Raw genomic sequence first — 16,443 nt, 5'->3', positions numbered from 1 at the left:
GACTGTCTCTCACAATATGAGCCTGCCTGGCTTTTAGGTTTTCAGGGGCAGCCTCTCTCTTGGCCCCACCATCCCCACAGGCACAAGAGGGCCTTCTTGGTGGCTGCTCCCAGACTCTGGAACTAACTGGCTGTTGCGACTGGGTCTTTGAATGGTGGGCGTTGTATATTTTCTTCTTCAATGTTTTAAATGGTTTCAACTTGTTTTGGTTCAGTGTCACTTTTAAGAAGGCAACCTTTAAAAATATTTATACCTGATTGGTGTGTGTGTGTGTGTGTGTGTGTGTGTGTGTGTGTACGCATGCTGTATCTGTTTTTAATGCATGTCATGGGCTGTCTTAGGTCCTGCACTGAGGGAAAGTGCATCATCTTCTTCTTCTTGTTCCACAAATGAAGTATACTGCCCCGAGTCTGAAGTACTTGGCACCAGAACATCAGTGCCCCTTCCACCTGGCTCAAATGTCCATGGGGGGGAGCAATGCACACTTCACCCCCCACCTCCCCTTGCACATTTCATGATCAGCATCAAATTTCCCACTGCTGTGCCACTGCATATACTTACTGCTAATAAAAGACGGCAAGAGGTTCCCAAAGCGCAGCAAAGCCTCTTCATGGAGCTCAGAGGGCTTATCGACATATTTGAAGAAGACGTCGTTGGGCTCACTTGCCAAACCGTAGATGCTCTTGATGTTCACTTTCCTGCCAATGCCCAAAATGACAAAGAAGTATCCTTTGCATTTAGCTTCTACAATAACTCTCTGAAGGTGTTCGAGTTCTTTGCTTTTAATCTCTCCAGTCATCATCAAGACTATGACTTTGAGATCTCTAGGATTTGGCGCACTCTCAAAGATGTGCTTTGTTGTATATTCAATTGCACTCGCCGCAGCCCGTGTGCCATACAGCTGTGCCATTTGGTTGCTAATGAAATCCATCAGCTTGTCTTTGGATCCATAATCTGTCAGGGACAACTCCACCTGGACGGGAGATGTACTTGAGTTTGATTCAAACTCATAGGGAGCATGTTGGATGACGGCCACCCTGGCATGGTGCCGGGATACCTTGGGGTCAGAGCTTGTTTCCAGCTGGCTTACTACATATGAAATGTAGTTCTTCATCTCTCTGAATTGCAGATGCGTGGTGCTTTCAGAGCTATCTAGAATGAATGCTATATCAATGTCAACATCTGTAGGAGCAGCCCGCCTGTCTCTGGTAAAAGGTCTTGTGGGACCACAGCTAGAATCAGGATCACATACATCTAAAGGAATAAACATATCACAGTTAACTCAAATATCTGAAATCAACATCCTTCAGCATCACAGTAACAAGAGGGTGTAGGGACCTGAATTGGCATATTGCATCAGAATCACAGCTTCTGGTAGCTCCCAAATAATTTTGAGAATTTCAAGAGAAAGCAAATGGTTTTAAAATTCCCTCAAAATGTGTGTACAGTTTGGCAAAAGACAAACATGTGACAGGTCTGTTGATTCTCTCCCCAGCAAAATGCTGCAATTACTACCAGTGAACTGGACAGCTGTCCATGAAGTCATGGCATTGCTGCACTGGCTAAGTGAAGCCAGTTTTTAGACTTCAGTTTATAACTGCAGGACCCCTTCAGGGGCTAAGCATCACAGGGTAGAATGAAGGGACTTAATCAGCACTGCTGTGAGCAGAAAGATGGCAGGACCACCAATGGTTCTTCTGCATGGGATGTGGGTGGAGCTGTGGTCTAAACCACTGAACCTCTTGGGCTTGCCAATTATAAGGCTGGCAGTTTGAATTCTTGCAATGGGGTGAATTCCCATTGTTCTGTCCCAGCTCCTGCCAACCTAGCAGTTCGAAAGCACACTAGTGCAAGCAGATAAATAGGTACCACTGTGGCAGGAAGGTAAACAGCCTTTCCGTGTGCTCTGGCATCCGTCAAAGTGTTCTGTTGCGCCAGAAGCGGTTTAGTCATGCTGGCCACATAACCCGGAAAGCTGTCTGTGGAGAAACGGTGGCTCCCTCGGCCTGAAAGCAAGATGGGCGCCGCAACCCCATAGTCACCTTTGACTGGTCTTAACTGTCCAGGGGTCCTTTACCTTTTATCAGTCATGGCATATAAACTGTGACTGCCTCCAGAGGTTTGGGCAAGATAGGGCTTTTTACCTTTATCTGTATGGCACTAATTTAATGGCCCAGAAACCTGAAAACAACTTAGCACATTTCCACAATAAGGGGCTTTGCAAACAAAAAGTGCTCTTTCAGTTAGATATAATATTCAGAATAAAATCACTATAAAATTAGTGCATTGTGCAACAAACAATGTGTGATGTGGACATTTCCAGTTGAAACACACTTTCATATTAGGGGTGGGCAGATTGAGATCTACAGAAAGATCTCTATTCGCAGTAGATCCAGAAGGGTTTTTGATTCCCACTTTGTTTAACAACAGCAACACAAAAAAGCTCCGCTGCCCCACTTTCCTAAATTGTGTTGCTGGAAAAGAACACTTTGAGGGGTGTGGTAAAGCAGGTGTGGATTTTGGGTCTTTTGCTGACTATGAATTCTTGGCTGACCATATGCTCAGGAGCACCCTTTACTTTAATTAATAGCCTGTTTCTGCCTGGCTGAGCTACAGTTCTGTACCTGGTTTCAACTGGTAGACCTCCAGGAAAACAACAACTTCCAAGCAGATCCTGTGGACCCTTCTCATAAGCATATATTTGCACCTCACTAAGACAAACAGGTGTGGCACCTCACAAGGAATGGGTTTCAGGGGTCCAGAAGCTGCTCAGAGCTACAATGGATGGTTCTGCATTGGCACAGGGCCCTGACCCTGGCCTACAATGTAAAGGTACCTACACTTCAGTAGCAAAAGTAAATTTGAAGGTGGCAGGTTCTTGAATGGCTCTGCAGTGTGGTAGACAAGGGACAAAGGTTTAAAGCCTTTCCTGACAAGAGGCCCTGCCTAGCTGGCAGAAGATCGTATTGTCTGTACTGTGCAGCTAAAGCAAATTCCTAATACTGGCTGCAAACTGTACTGTCCTTGAAAAGTACATTAGATAGGAAAGAAACCAAGAACCTTACCTAGACAAACGTGGCACGATATCACTCTCCTAATAATTTGGTTCAGTTGATCCCTGTTGCCAGAAAATACGATGGCTTGCCCACCAGTATTGTTGATCTGGTTTAGACAAAAAAGAAAACAGGCATCAAACACTGATTGGTGTAGACAGCCCATGAATAGCTGAGGCCAAACAGAAGATTCGGTTGCCTTCTGAAAACTTTGAGCAGCTTATGCCTTTTAGACCTGCCTTCAGACTACACAGGAGATGGTGGCTGAGAGCTAGAAATCAGGCAGTCAGTTTAATCATGCTTTTTTACAGTGCATAAAAATGAAAACCGTTTCTTTTTCATATTTATAAATGCTTTAATACATATGCCACTTCTTTTTCTAAAAACTGCAAGGCTTTAAAAGAGGGCAATATGCCTGATGGCCACAGTCCCTGGTGAATGGCTGTGACTTAATCCCACAAAATACCCCTGGAGGAGAAGAAAAGTTGAAGGGATGCAAACCTGCAGTGCATTTATGAGGGGTCTGTCCTCTCTGGAGGTAAGGAACACAGGCACCACTCCCGCATCATATAATTTCATGATAGCATTGTTAAGTTCTGCAGATGCTCTTGTTGGCCCATTGCTGAAGAAAACAGCCACTTTCCGCATGAGGAACCCACTGCGGGCACGTTTGAAGGTATTCCTGGCCACAAAAGACATGACCGTTTCTAAGCTTCGCTGTTTTGATGTCTGTGGCATTTGGAGCTCTTGAATCTGTTTGATGAGATTTCCTTTCCTCCGGGAGTCAGCAAAACGGATCTCAGTGGTGACTTCGCTGTTATAGGTAACTAACGCAACCCGGGCACCCCTGGGACAGTTGCTTTCAGCAATTGTGAGGTTGTTGACAATTGTCAACACTGCTTGCTTCGTTCTGTTGAAAATGTCTGCACTTCCCCCAGTGGCGGTGTCTATAGCAAATGCCAGTTCTGTGGGGTAAACTGGACATTCCCTGGGACCTGCAGGTAGTGGATACATTAAGCAAGAAAGGAATATGATCAAACACATTTGCTTCCAAAATAGCAAGGGACATATTCTGCAACTACAAACCAGTCCGTTCCTTTGAAGCCACAGCTTGCATCCATTTCTGGTGCCAGAAACTGAGGAATCTAATATGGACTTACCATAACAGCAGGCTGTGAATAACAGAAAGAAAGAAAAAGAAAGAAAGTCAATGACTTCATAGTCTACTCCAAAGCAAACTAAGCATTAGAGGCAAAAGAAATGGACTTACGGCATTTATCTTTGATGTTGCGTACAAGGGTGCATTGCTTTAAAGGAAAAGGAAAGGCAAACGGTGAAAAAAAGATGAAGAAATACAAGAAGTTTGGTACCAGCACAAAAAATTACGGAATGAGAAGATGACTTACGTCTCTTGCTTCTCCTCTGTCACCCTTGAGTCCCTGAAAGAAAGGATTTTAAAATGCAACTGTAATTGCAGGACTTGGGTTTCAGAGTGCTTGTCTGATAGGAGCTTGACAGATTTCAGTCAACTGAGTAGTCAGGGAGGAGGGCAAAGGGTGTGTGTGTGGGGGGGGAGTCAGAAGAGTCTTGCCAGGGAATGGAATAGGAAGGAAGCAAATTACAATTTATTGTCATCAGATCCTGTTTGTTGACATTGTATTTTGCAGAATCCTGCATCACTTTTATATTTGAAAATTAATAAAAAATATAAAAAGTTTGTGTGTGTGTTTTGTGTGCATTCTTCCAGATAACTGTGTGCCTTGAATTCAAGCCAAAGTTTCATTGGGAGATCTTCTTAGCGAAAAATCTGAGTACCACTATTTTGAGGGCCTTATCCATGAAATGTTTAGAAGGGTGCTTCGCCTGCCTTTCTACTGATTGGGTTATACCATCAAGCCTCAGTCAAGTCCTTGGCGCATTCTATGCTGTCCCCAAATCCCGCAGGCATAAGGTTGGCGCTGCAAGGAGTGGCGTAATTCTTCCACTCTTTTTGTAAAACAGCTGTCTCTGGTTTCAGAGGCTGTTCTGACCAGGAGGCCCAAAAGGTCACAGGAGGGTTACCTTGGGGAAAATTAAGCCTAGATCCTGAAAGGAGCAGGAAGAAACCAGGGAAATTAAGGGGGAAATAATTCCGGAGCTCTCTTTGTTACTCAAGATGGTGGAGGGTGGAAAACGGCTTCAATCTCTGAGGGGCCAAACCCTTTTGCCCCCCCCCCCCATATTTTCAGGGAGGAGGTTGGTTCAAAGGAAAATGTTCAAAGAGGAAGAGGCCAAGCATGGAGCTGAGCGAGGCTTCAGTGGCCACAGAGTGGAAGGAGCAGGAAAGTAGCTCCCGGAGGAGGAGGAGCCACAGCTTTTGGCTCCACCCACACCCTGAAGCCGTGTGGGTCACATCATGCACCCCGTGATGGCCCCCTTCTCCTGCGGAAGTTGGCGCCTCTGGTGGAGAAGGAAATAATTTATGGCCTTTGGTCTCACCCAGCAGGGCTCTTCTTATATTCCAATGAACTGAGAGGAGGTTCTTTGCTGCTGTTCACTGCTTTTTTCATTATTAGCAAGCAGGAGTTGAATAGTTTATATAATAATCGCTTATCAAAATGGCACAAGTGTGGCTGGCATGCGGGTGGATGACTCAAGCCCAGAGATATCACAAGCAAAGCCTGAAATGCACACGGAAACAGAAACCTCTGCCTCAGAATTCAAAATTGGAGTTCAAACTTTAACGGTCCAAGTTTGGAAACTGATAACTTAAAATTGTCAATTTGGGTGTTTAATTTTTAGATTATTTTGCATCTTCCAGTCTCATTTCAGATTAGAAAAGCATTGATTAACATCTTCAGCTATTGTTTTACTAAAAGATGTATAAATTAATATTCAGTTGTAAGGGTCATAGGAGTGATGTTCACATCAGCTGGCAAGAGCCAGTTCCCTCACTGTATTATCATTTCTTCTTGGAACTTTCTTTAAACTATGCACGTATGTTTTTATGTTGTGATTTTATCCTGTGAACCACCCTAAGACTTTCAGGTATAGGGCAGTATGCAAATTTAATAAATAGTAAAATAAATAATAAAAATAAGACTTTCAAGCAATACAAGTAAGCTAGAAATGTTCAGAGCAAGCATATAAAAATAACAATTTCTTCTTTATAATTCCTTAATCTCTCACAAACAATCGCACAGTTTTTCCTGTTTTTAGCGGTTCTTAATTTTATTTGTATGCTGTCTTGAGTCCCGTCAGGGGAAAAGGCGGGGTATAAAAAGAAAGAAATACAAGAAATAAAGGTTTAGTCAAGACGACTCGGAATCATTCTACTAGATTAACAGAGATGAAATATGGTATGGGAGTTTAATAGTAAACTCAGTATAGAAAGAAATGTAAAAGTATTCTAGACTCTTCAGCAAAATCAACATGTCAGACCAGTAATGTGTGTATTGCAAACTTACCTCTGGCCCGGGATATCCATTCTCTCCTTGTTGGCCTCTTACGCCAGGTGCCCCTGCACTTCCCTAAACAGGAAAAGGCAAACAAGAGTAAATGTGCTTGATCCAAATCCAACACATCTGACCTTTTAAGTTAATTGGGTTGTTTACCTGGAGAGGTTCGCATTAATGCAAACAGAGCCAGCATGGTTCTACCTGGCCTACCTGCAGACCCTCCCCTCTCCATTATTCCTGCCCTGGTCCGTGGGGCTGCCCTGACTTCCCAGCACTTGCTGAGAGAGAGGGAGGAGGCCGTGAGGGTTCTGAAATTCCTCACCCCCCCCCCACCGGACGTTCAACAGAAATCCGCTTTCCAAGAAGTTACCCAAACATTTGAGAGCATTTAATTTCATTTGGAAGTTTATACTAGTTAACTGTTGTAGGGGCTCTTTTATTACCTGATGATTTGAATTTACTTATGCTGAAATGATTTTTATTTTAAGCAAGTGTTGTAAGCTGCCTTGAGGACCAGTTGGCAAAAAAAGCATATAAATGGTTTAAATAACATTTTTGTTCATGTACACTATGCAGATTCCTGTGTGTTTGTGCAGCATAGGTTGGATCCATAAATAGTGTGTGAAAAAGAAACAGCCAGTAGTACTTGCAAATGTTTCTGCAGTGCAATACCAGGTAGCTTCGAATACAGCTTCGAATACAGCTTGCACAAGTTTTTGCACAAGTACGTGAACACTTATTTAGATTTATGCTCTAGCATGAGCTGTAAAACAGCACTACTGTGAACAGAAAGCACCTTCCACAAGCAGGTCACATTTGAGTCTATGATGTGTTTATGGTTGGCTGCAGTTGGCCCACTCAGAGTTTATTAGAGATCTCTTCTCTAGTAAGCTGGAAGTGGAAGCTGATCTTTGCCTTGGAACTGATCATGGAACTGACGGTCTGAGACCAATTTTGTGCTGGCACCTACGGCACTTTTATGAATATATGAGTACTGGGACTTCTTTTTCTACCCAAAAAAGGCACTGAATACAACTATGTAAGTAGTTGCAACAGGATGAAACTGGGAATAAAGAAAATGATTTGTAGAAGAACATGAACCAAGCAGGCTCTCAGCTTAATCTTCCACTATCAAACACAGGAAGCAACATTACCCTGAGACCTCTGCTTCCTTTGGGGCCAGGATCTCCAACGCCACCATTATCTCCAGGCGCACCCTGTTTAAAATAGAGCAAAGCATTATCTCTCTGGCACATGTCACTCATGAGCTACTGTATTTTAGCGTAAGGAACATAATTAAAATTTGTGTAAGTACCCTTATTCCTGGATATCCTGGGAAACCAGGCTCTCCCTGTGGAAATAAGAAACAGATTGTGGGTTCAATGAAGCAAAGGCAGCGACTCTTCCCTTGTCTGTTCCCAGAAATAAAAGGGCTCAGATGTTCTCAGCTGTGCCAAACCAGACCTGAGGAGGCACCCAACAGGCATGCCATGCCACTCAGCAGAAACAAACCACTTCCATCAATTCTGCTTTGAAATCGTGTTCCCAACCCGCTGTAAGGGCAAATTAACATGGGGGGGGGGATTCATGCAACCTAAGCCTGATGTTGCCTGGACGCTCCCCACCCCCATGAATGCCTGAGACGCTGAAAATGGGAAGTAATTGGCTGGTGTGGAAGTGTCCCAAGGAACCCCTTCCTAATGTCATGTGCTGCTTTCAATGGCTCTAGGGTTTCTTTTCTAAGTAATAATAGTTTCATTGGAGTCTAGTTCTGTATATGCATACTTCAGATAACTTTGTACATTGTGCTCTGGTTTGAACTTGTTAGTCTTGGCTTTTATCATCCATTTTATTTCTCAGTCATCCTGTTTATAAAATCATTTTTGCTAATTAAGCACAACAGCTGTGAAGACTAACATTATCAAGATTTTTTTTTTATTATGATTCATACAATACCACCAGGGTGTATTCTTGTAGAGTACTCGCAGTGTACTTGAAACGTTGCAGTGTTTCACAGGTGAAAACAGGCAAATCCCTCCCCAAAGATTTGTGTGTGACCACCTAGACAGCATCTTAAAAAGCAGAGACATTACCTTGCCAACAAAGGTCCGTATAGTTAAAGCTATGGTTTTCCCAGTAGTGATGTATGGAAGTGAGAACTGGACCATAAAGAAGGCTGATTGAACTATGGTGTTGGAGGAGACTCTTGAGAGTCCCATGGACTGCAAAAAGATCTACCTATCCATTCTGAAGGAAATCAGCCCTGAGTGCTCACTGGAAGGACAGATCGTGAAGCTGAGGCTCCAATACTTTGGCCACCTCATGAGAAGAGAAGACTCCCTGGAAAAGACCCTGATGTTGGGAAAGATGGAGGGCACAAGGAGAAGGAGACGACAGAGGATGAGATGGTTGGACAGTGTTCTTGAAGCTACCAGCATGAGTTTGACCAAGCTGCGGGAGGCAGTGGAAGAGTGTCTGGCGTGCTCTGGTCCATGGGGTCATGAAAAGTTGGGCACGACTAAACAACAACATTATTAGGGAAAGGAAAGGGATGAAGGGGGTTAGCCAAAGGCCACGCAGACAAGGTAGGTTCTGGAGAAAGAGAGAAGTGGTGTCACGCCTGCCCTGAGGGCAGGAGATAGGGAGTGCCACGCAAAGCATGCAGGAAGAGGACATGGGCAGGGTTGCTTTACAAGGCAAGCGACCCTGGGAGGGGCAAGAGGCCTTGCGCTCCTTGATACACATTTTGCTTTCACCAAACTCAACTGCAAAGCTTGCATTAAGACGTGCCTTGTGGATTAGGGACCCTTCATGTATCTATCGGATAAAGGCAAGCCCTGGGACTGTACATACCTTTCTGCCTTTAGCTCCTGCCCTGCCAACTCCATCTCGTCCATCATCTCCCTACAAGACATAAAGGTGCAGAACATGAATGCACAACACATCCTGGAGCTTAGAGCCTTCTTCAGCCAGTGTACATGATCCTCAAAATTAAACATGTCAGAAGGCCAAGGTTAATGTGTTCAAAGAGGGTTCTTTGAAAAAGAGGACTGGGAGAGTTGAAACGGAGGCTCTGTGAAGTGGATTGTGAGCTGCCAGCGCTGGCCTCGCTGCAGGGATCAAGCCCTTCAGCCTCTCAGAAACAGGCCTGTGGGGATTGGCTGCTCATTTCTCAATGGGGAAATGCTGTTCAGCAATGCTTCCAGCCTCCACGGAGCCACACTTACCGTCTCTCCTCGGGGCCCAGTGGGACCATTGGGACCCTTCGGACCAGGATTGCCAGGTTCGCCCTGTATTAAAAATAATAAATTTAACTTAGGATGCAAGCTAGTATAACACAGTACTTAAGGGACTCGGATATGAATCCCTGGTTGGAATCGCTTCTGCAATAGGCTCATGAAGAGACCTTAGGAAATCTGCCTCCTCTGCTTAAGCACTCCCATCTGAAATATGGGGGTAACAATACTAATCTCACATGCAGGAGGGTTGTAAACATTACAACAAGATAATGTAAATAAAGGGCTCTCAACACTTGAAGGAGCGTCTCCACCCTCCTCGTTCAGCCCGGACACTGAGGTCCAGCTCCGAGGGCCTTCTGGAGGGTCCCTCACTGTGAGAAGCCAAGTTACAGGGAACCAGGCAGAGGGCCTTCTCGGTGGTGGCACCCTCCTAACGCAGGTGCTGTATCAGCAACAGAGGACGAACAACTGGAGAGTTTTCCACAGCTGCAGCAAGGAGGCATCTGTGGGCAGACTTCATACTCAGCCAGCAGAGATGAGAATCTCTGGGGATTTCCCTTCCAGAGACCCTAAGATTGTGCCCTTAATATTTGCTGCACTATATTAAATTGGCTTAAAACGGCACCTATCTTCATAGCCTAACCAACCACATTAAGGAGGGGCTTTATTGCAGGTTCTGTAAGCTCCCCCCACCCCCGCCTATGTTGATAGTTAAACTTGAGACAAACAAACAAGCATTTTACACATTTTCAGTAGGAATTGCAGCATTTGCACTCTGCATATCTGCAGAATCTCATCTTAAATTTTGAGCTGCAGAAGAACTTTGAGAGAAATAATAATGCTTGTTCTGTACTGCTTCCGAGCACAAAGCACCTTCACATTTCAAACTAGGCATTCAGACATTCTGGCAACGTCACTAGAGCTGACCTCTTATATTTACGGCTTTCAAAGTGATATTGTTAAAATGCATGCAGTCACAGAAGAATGGGGCTGACTCCCTTTCATAACAGCAACCCTAGAAAATCATTCACATCTTAACACCAACATTAGACCCCCCCCCATCTCCAGCCGTTCTCTGTAATTTTGTCACTTACCTTTTTCCCAAGAGGACCCAGCCGGCCACGGTCCCCAGCAATTCCCGGTGGGCCTCCACCGCCCTATGGAGACCAAGGTCTGGAGGTTGGCAACAAGGCAATAGCGCAAACATAACAACAGGAACAGCATGAACAGAAATTCTTATGGAAGCTCAAGGGGGCAGGATTTAATCTATGTTCAGATATACTTGGGCAGCATTTGGAATCAAGATGGTAGACTGAACCTTTCAAAACTGCACTGATTCTAACCACTGACTTCAAAACTCAACTGATTTTTTGGTTTCTTAGAATTCCTGAGCAATGCTGGACATAAGGCAGCCATGAGAATGAAATCAGCCCTGAGTGCTCACTGGAAGGACAGATCGTGAAGCTGAGGCTCCAGTAGTTTGGCCACCTCATGAGAAGAGAAGACTCCCTGGAGAAGACACTGATGCTGGGAAAGATGGAGGGCACAAGGAGAAGGGGGCGACAGAGGACGAGATGGTTGGATAGTGTTTTCGAGGTTACCAGCATGAGTTTGCCCAAACTGCGGGAGGTAGTGGAGGACAGAGGTGCCTGGCGTGCTCTGGTCCAGGGGGTCACAAAGAGTCAGACACGACTAAACGACTAAACAACAACAACAACGTGCAGTTCCTTTAAAACCAAAATTTCAAACTGCACTCATGCTGCACTCATATTTGGTAATTTTGTCAACTTTATTTCCAATTCCAGTTTTCGGCAACATTGGAAGAATTTGTGGAAGGAACTGCTACAATGAATTTCTGCGAATGCTACTCAATAACATCACAGCAGCTTCATTATTATTACAGTATCTATTTATTTCTACGCCACCTTTTTACCTGACAGGGAAAATTCTGCTGGACAGATTTTTGAATGAAACTTTTCAGACTAACAGAAACAAGGAGCATTTAAGAAGTTACAATTGTGAAGGATCTTGACAAGCTGGAATGTGTGCAGAGGAGGGCAACCAAGATGATCAAGGGGCTGGAAACTAAGCCTTATGAGGAACAGCTGAAGGAGCTGGGTATGTTTAGCCTGGAAAAGAGGAGACTGAGAGGAGATAGGATAGCCATCTTCAAATCTCTGAAGGGCTGTCACATGGAAGGTGGAGCAAGCTTGCTTTCTCCTGCTCTGGAGGGTAGGACTCAAACCAATGGATTCAGATTACAAGAAAGGAGATTCCAGCTAAACATCAGGAAAAACTTTCTGTTGGCAGTGGAACGGATGACCTTGGAAGGTTGTGGCCTCTCCTTCCTTGGAGGTTTTTAAGCAGAGGTTGGATGGATGCTTGAGCTGAGATTCCTGCATTGCAGGGGGTTGGACTAGATGACCCTGAAGGGTTCCTCCCAAATCTACAATTCTACAATTCTAAGAAGAATAAACGTTATTAAAACCTTCTAGATCCAAAATGTCTGTGTTCTCAAGAAGCAGCCATTCTTTCAACCAGCAGAATGCTGCTGATTCATAATAAAATTTAAGGTCTGGCAGGGCAAATCCACCTCTTTCCTTTACATCAGTTAATATTTTAAATTTTATTCTGGGCTTCTTGCCCTGCCAGACAAATCTAGAAATGTCTCTCTGCCACTTCTTGAGACAGTCCATTTTGTCCAAAATTTGCAATGATTGAAACAAAAATAACATTCTTGGCAATACATTCATCTTTATAACAGCAATTCGACCCAACAAGGAAAGCTTCAAATTTGACTATATTTCTAAGTCCTTTTTCACTTCTGACCAACATTTCTCATAGTTGTCTTTAAATAAGTTTAAGTTCTTAGCAGTCATATTAACCCCCAGGTATTTCACTTTCTTAACCAGTGTTAAACCTGTCTCCTTCTGAAACCTCTCTTTCTCAATCGGTGTTCCTGAAGGGTTGCTCCCAAATCTACAATTCTACAATTCTAAGAAGAATAAAAGAATTTTACCCTTGGACCAGGCAGGCCTTGCTCTCCTCGAAGACCTGGAGTTCCAATGGTGCCAGGCGCTCCCTGCACATAAGCAAAAGCAAATAGCTGAGGTAAAAAACATTCAATACAAAAATGGAATTTTGCCGAAACACAAAAAAGAGCAGTAACTTAAGGCCTGGTTCAATTTTTGAGGTCATGGCACTATTTCTTCTCTGATATAAGTAAATCTCAAATGACAAAAACTTACTTTCCCATGTCATGACACCACAAAATAATATATAGAAGCTCTGTGCAGACATTTCTTCAGTAAATATATAATGGTCTGCACCAGGGCCGTAGCTAGGGTGTGGTGAGAAAGGATCCTGCCAGGGACACAGGTAAGGGGGGGGCAAAATTGGCTAAAAATATAAAAATAAATTAAATAATGGATTTTCTGTGAAAGAATTCGTTACAAGGTGAAGTGCATGAGGAATTGAATAGGTGGAGGAGGGTTGGAGGAGAGGTGGAAAGAAAAGTTAATTTGTTTGTGGCTGGGGGTGCAATCTGGATGGTTCTGCAAGATCACCCAGCTACGGCTCTGGTCTGCACTGGACCTGAATTAAACCAGTATCCCAATGCAGTAGGCTAAATATACAACATTAACTATTTAGTGATCCAATGATGGTCTCTGTGCAATTCCACTGTTGGTACTTTTTCAATTCACACCCCCAGAAATTATGCAGAAAGATAAAGTTCACAGCATCCTCTGTTGGTACTTTGCAGGGGGAAGAGAGAATCACCAGTTACTATTGTTATGAATGGACAGATTTACCTTACCTGGCATATATTTGAGCTGTGACGTTTCCTGGCTTTTGGGCTCCCACTGTTTACTGCTTAACCTGGGAAAATGCTTCAGCTGCAGCCCACAAAGGCTCAAGCCACATTAGTCTTCAAGGTGCCACAAGTCTCCTTTCTGTTCTCTGTTGTACAACAGACTAGCAGGGCTGTGCCCTGGAACATCGCCAGAAATGCCAGAAATAAGCCACAGAATTTCCTCACCTGTGGTCCTCTGGGACCTGGTTCTCCCACAGATCCTGGTGTACCTGCTGGGCCTCTGTTTCCCTAAAATATAAGAGTAATTGAGTAGCCAGTGTAATGAAACTAGTGGGCTGTAGATTAAGGACAGACAAAAAGAAATAAGCACTTCTTCACAACATGTGGAATTTACTACCCCTAGGTGAGGTACTGAACAGGGTGTGAAGACTTTTCTGCTTGCCTCTGCCTTTGCTCCTCAAACCACGCATACATGGCCTACCCTGTGAATTCTGCTTCCTTTTTAATGAGAGTCTGTATTCCTAAAGTAGATTAGGCAAATCCATGGAGTTTCTACATTCAAACAGCAGGACTGAGCATCTCTTGCCTCCATGTTGCCTCTTTGTGGGCTTCTCAGAGATATCTGCACCGACCACTGCTGGGAACAGGGTTCTGGGCTAGAGTCTAGCATTTAAAAGATGAAATGTAACTTTCCTAAATGTTGTCCAGTATCTACATTGAAAGCTTCATTTTCCTCAAAGGTTTATTTCCATGAACCAAACTGGGTGGCTGTGGACCAGACATGACTGGTTAGCTTCATCTGACCTACCTTGTAGGCTTGCTGCAAGGATAAAATTGGGGGTGGGGGTGGCGACACCAGACATGTGTGCATGGGGTGTGGCAGGTACAGCCAAGGACACCCTAATGTTTCAGAAAACCAGGAATCATGATGAGGAGGAGAGTATAGTACAGCAACCTAGCTCCCTCAACTGCCACAATTCTCAGGGAAGCCGTGGGGAGGGTGAGAGACAAAGGCAGAATGGGGAATGAGGAATGCAGAGAGAGATGCAGGCAGAATAAAATGGCTAGAATGGCTTCTGCCCACATCAGTCTCTGGAAGCATCTCTGGGGTGACTGGCTCCTGGGGCAGCAGTAAGGGAGCTGGGAGGGAGTCCTTCTCTAGGCCAGGAAGATGAAGAAAATTTGATCCGTTTTGGTCAATTTGGGTCAGCTCATTATCTGGTTAAAGATAAAGATCATGAAAATTGACCATATATTTCTGCACGTCTGGTTAATACTACTGTATAAATTTGGTATTTTGTGTATCATTTTTAAGTTGTGTAAGTAAAGTTTAGTTGTCAATTTTAAAAAGTAAGTTTAGTTAAGCTTCAGTTTCTTTTGTTTTGTTGGATGAATAAAAATAATGTTCTTTATGACTGAGTATGAATATGCATTCAACAAATGTACATCTTTAAATAAATAAAAATTCCATGGGTGCACACCTGAATGAAATGTGCTGTGCATGCCTTTGGGCGACACCATGGAAACCTCACTGAATTTCAGGTCTTATTACTAATAGGTTCACAATAATTTTTTTTCAGACATGAGCCACCTGTGAAGCATATTCATGTCTGCAAACGTCATAACAATTGCCTTGTATAAATGAGCAGTGTACATGATTAGCTAAAAAATAAATAATAATCCATAAATGGTTCAGCTGCTTCTAGGGCAAATGTTTCTAAAACAAATTATCCTAAATGCAAAGTTACCTCACAAATTTATATTTAATATCAGAATTGCAGGAATTCTCATTTGCATTCTTCAAATCTGATATAACTTCTCCTGTCCTGCAACCCATATTCCCAATCAAGGATCTTAAAAAAAGAAAGAATGGCGTAGAAGTATTATATTTTGCATGTAGATTGTTAGCACTTACTTTGATCCCTGGAGGTCCTCTTCTGCCCTGTTCTCCCTGCAAATCGATAAAAAGCACAGCCACAAACAGTAATGAGAAGCTATCTCTAGCAACAACCTCTGTTCTATTTTTGTCACTGCCTCTGCTTTGCAGTCTTCTTTCATGGTTCCCTGATAGGAAACAGGCCACTTATTCTGAACTTCCTTTGTGGGAAGGCATGTGGAAGATCACAGCAGAGCTAAGTAGATGTTTTAGCTAAACAAGCCTTATCCGACACCTCCTCTGGTTCAGCTTCTGGCCCTCCTTTCTTTCAATGTTTCTTCCCCAATGATGGCCACGACATGGCTTCCCCCCAGACAGCACCCACATTCTCACTGCCCTCACCCAGATCCCTTAGGAACACCCTGCTTCATAACACCAGGCAATATGTCTCCCACCCAATGAAGCTGGCATTCTTGTGGTAAAACCATTCCCTGTAACAGGCAGGGCCATGCCTCCTTCATCACGGTAATGTGCTCTCCTGCCAAGCCTCAGATCTGGGGCCCATTGCGACTGAAAGTGTTATATCCAGATCTTTGGATGAAGGTGCGTCAGTCCACATTTGCCATGTGTTCCTCCCAATATGTCCTTGCTCCAAAGCTGGTGTGAAATCCGCTGAACTGTCTCAGGCAGCAACCAGCTCAAGGCGACTGAATGCAGGGAATCCATCCCTGATTATACTGCCATGGGAGCAGGAGAGCATGCAGGTGAGAGCACGGATAACATCACAAACAGAAGGAACTTTGCTGTTTGTGACACCTGGCTGTTTCCCCTAGTTTCTCTCATTGGTTTTGTAAGTAACCAAATACTATAATCCCAACACACTGATTTCTAATAGTAGCTTGGCTGGAAGGCGCACAATTCAGATGTTACTGAAGCTAAGCAAGTGTGGAGTGAGTCATAGGAGACCACCTGGGAACCCTACTGAATGTCAGCTTGAACTTCATGATGGAAGAAAGGTGGGCTC

The 16,443-nt window shown here is 44.0% G+C and overlaps 1 protein-coding gene across 17 annotated transcripts in view; it reads right to left on the bottom strand.

Moving 5' to 3' along the window:
• The window catches only part of COL6A3 (collagen type VI alpha 3 chain), a 110,595-nt gene that overhangs the window by 25,007 nt on the left and 69,145 nt on the right, over positions 1–16,443 (bottom strand). For 16 of the 17 annotated variants that reach the window (XM_053362632.1, XM_053362656.1, XM_053362638.1 and 13 more), the window contains 15 exons: positions 15,459–15,494; positions 13,769–13,831; positions 12,749–12,811; positions 10,824–10,886; positions 9,718–9,780; positions 9,344–9,394; positions 7,806–7,841; positions 7,645–7,707; positions 6,500–6,562; positions 4,460–4,492; positions 4,324–4,360; positions 4,214–4,225; positions 3,555–4,048; positions 3,066–3,162; positions 562–1,254 (listed from right to left, as the gene is read on the bottom strand). In XM_053362632.1, the coding sequence (XP_053218607.1) occupies positions 562–1,254; positions 3,066–3,162; positions 3,555–4,048; positions 4,214–4,225; positions 4,324–4,360; positions 4,460–4,492; positions 6,500–6,562; positions 7,645–7,707; positions 7,806–7,841; positions 9,344–9,394; positions 9,718–9,780; positions 10,824–10,886; positions 12,749–12,811; positions 13,769–13,831; positions 15,459–15,494 (1,867 nt within the window). The remainder of the gene's footprint in view (positions 1–561; positions 1,255–3,065; positions 3,163–3,554; positions 4,049–4,213; positions 4,226–4,323; positions 4,361–4,459; positions 4,493–6,499; positions 6,563–7,644; positions 7,708–7,805; positions 7,842–9,343; positions 9,395–9,717; positions 9,781–10,823; positions 10,887–12,748; positions 12,812–13,768; positions 13,832–15,458; positions 15,495–16,443) is intronic. The other variant, XM_053362647.1, reaches the window with a different exon arrangement.

The sequence above is a fragment of the Podarcis raffonei genome, chromosome 1 (genome assembly GCF_027172205.1).
Source record: "Podarcis raffonei isolate rPodRaf1 chromosome 1, rPodRaf1.pri, whole genome shotgun sequence".
NCBI classification, from domain to species: domain Eukaryota; kingdom Metazoa; phylum Chordata; class Lepidosauria; order Squamata; family Lacertidae; genus Podarcis; species Podarcis raffonei.
Note: the sequence above shows the minus strand (reverse complement) of the source record. Positions and strands in the feature narration are given on the sequence as shown.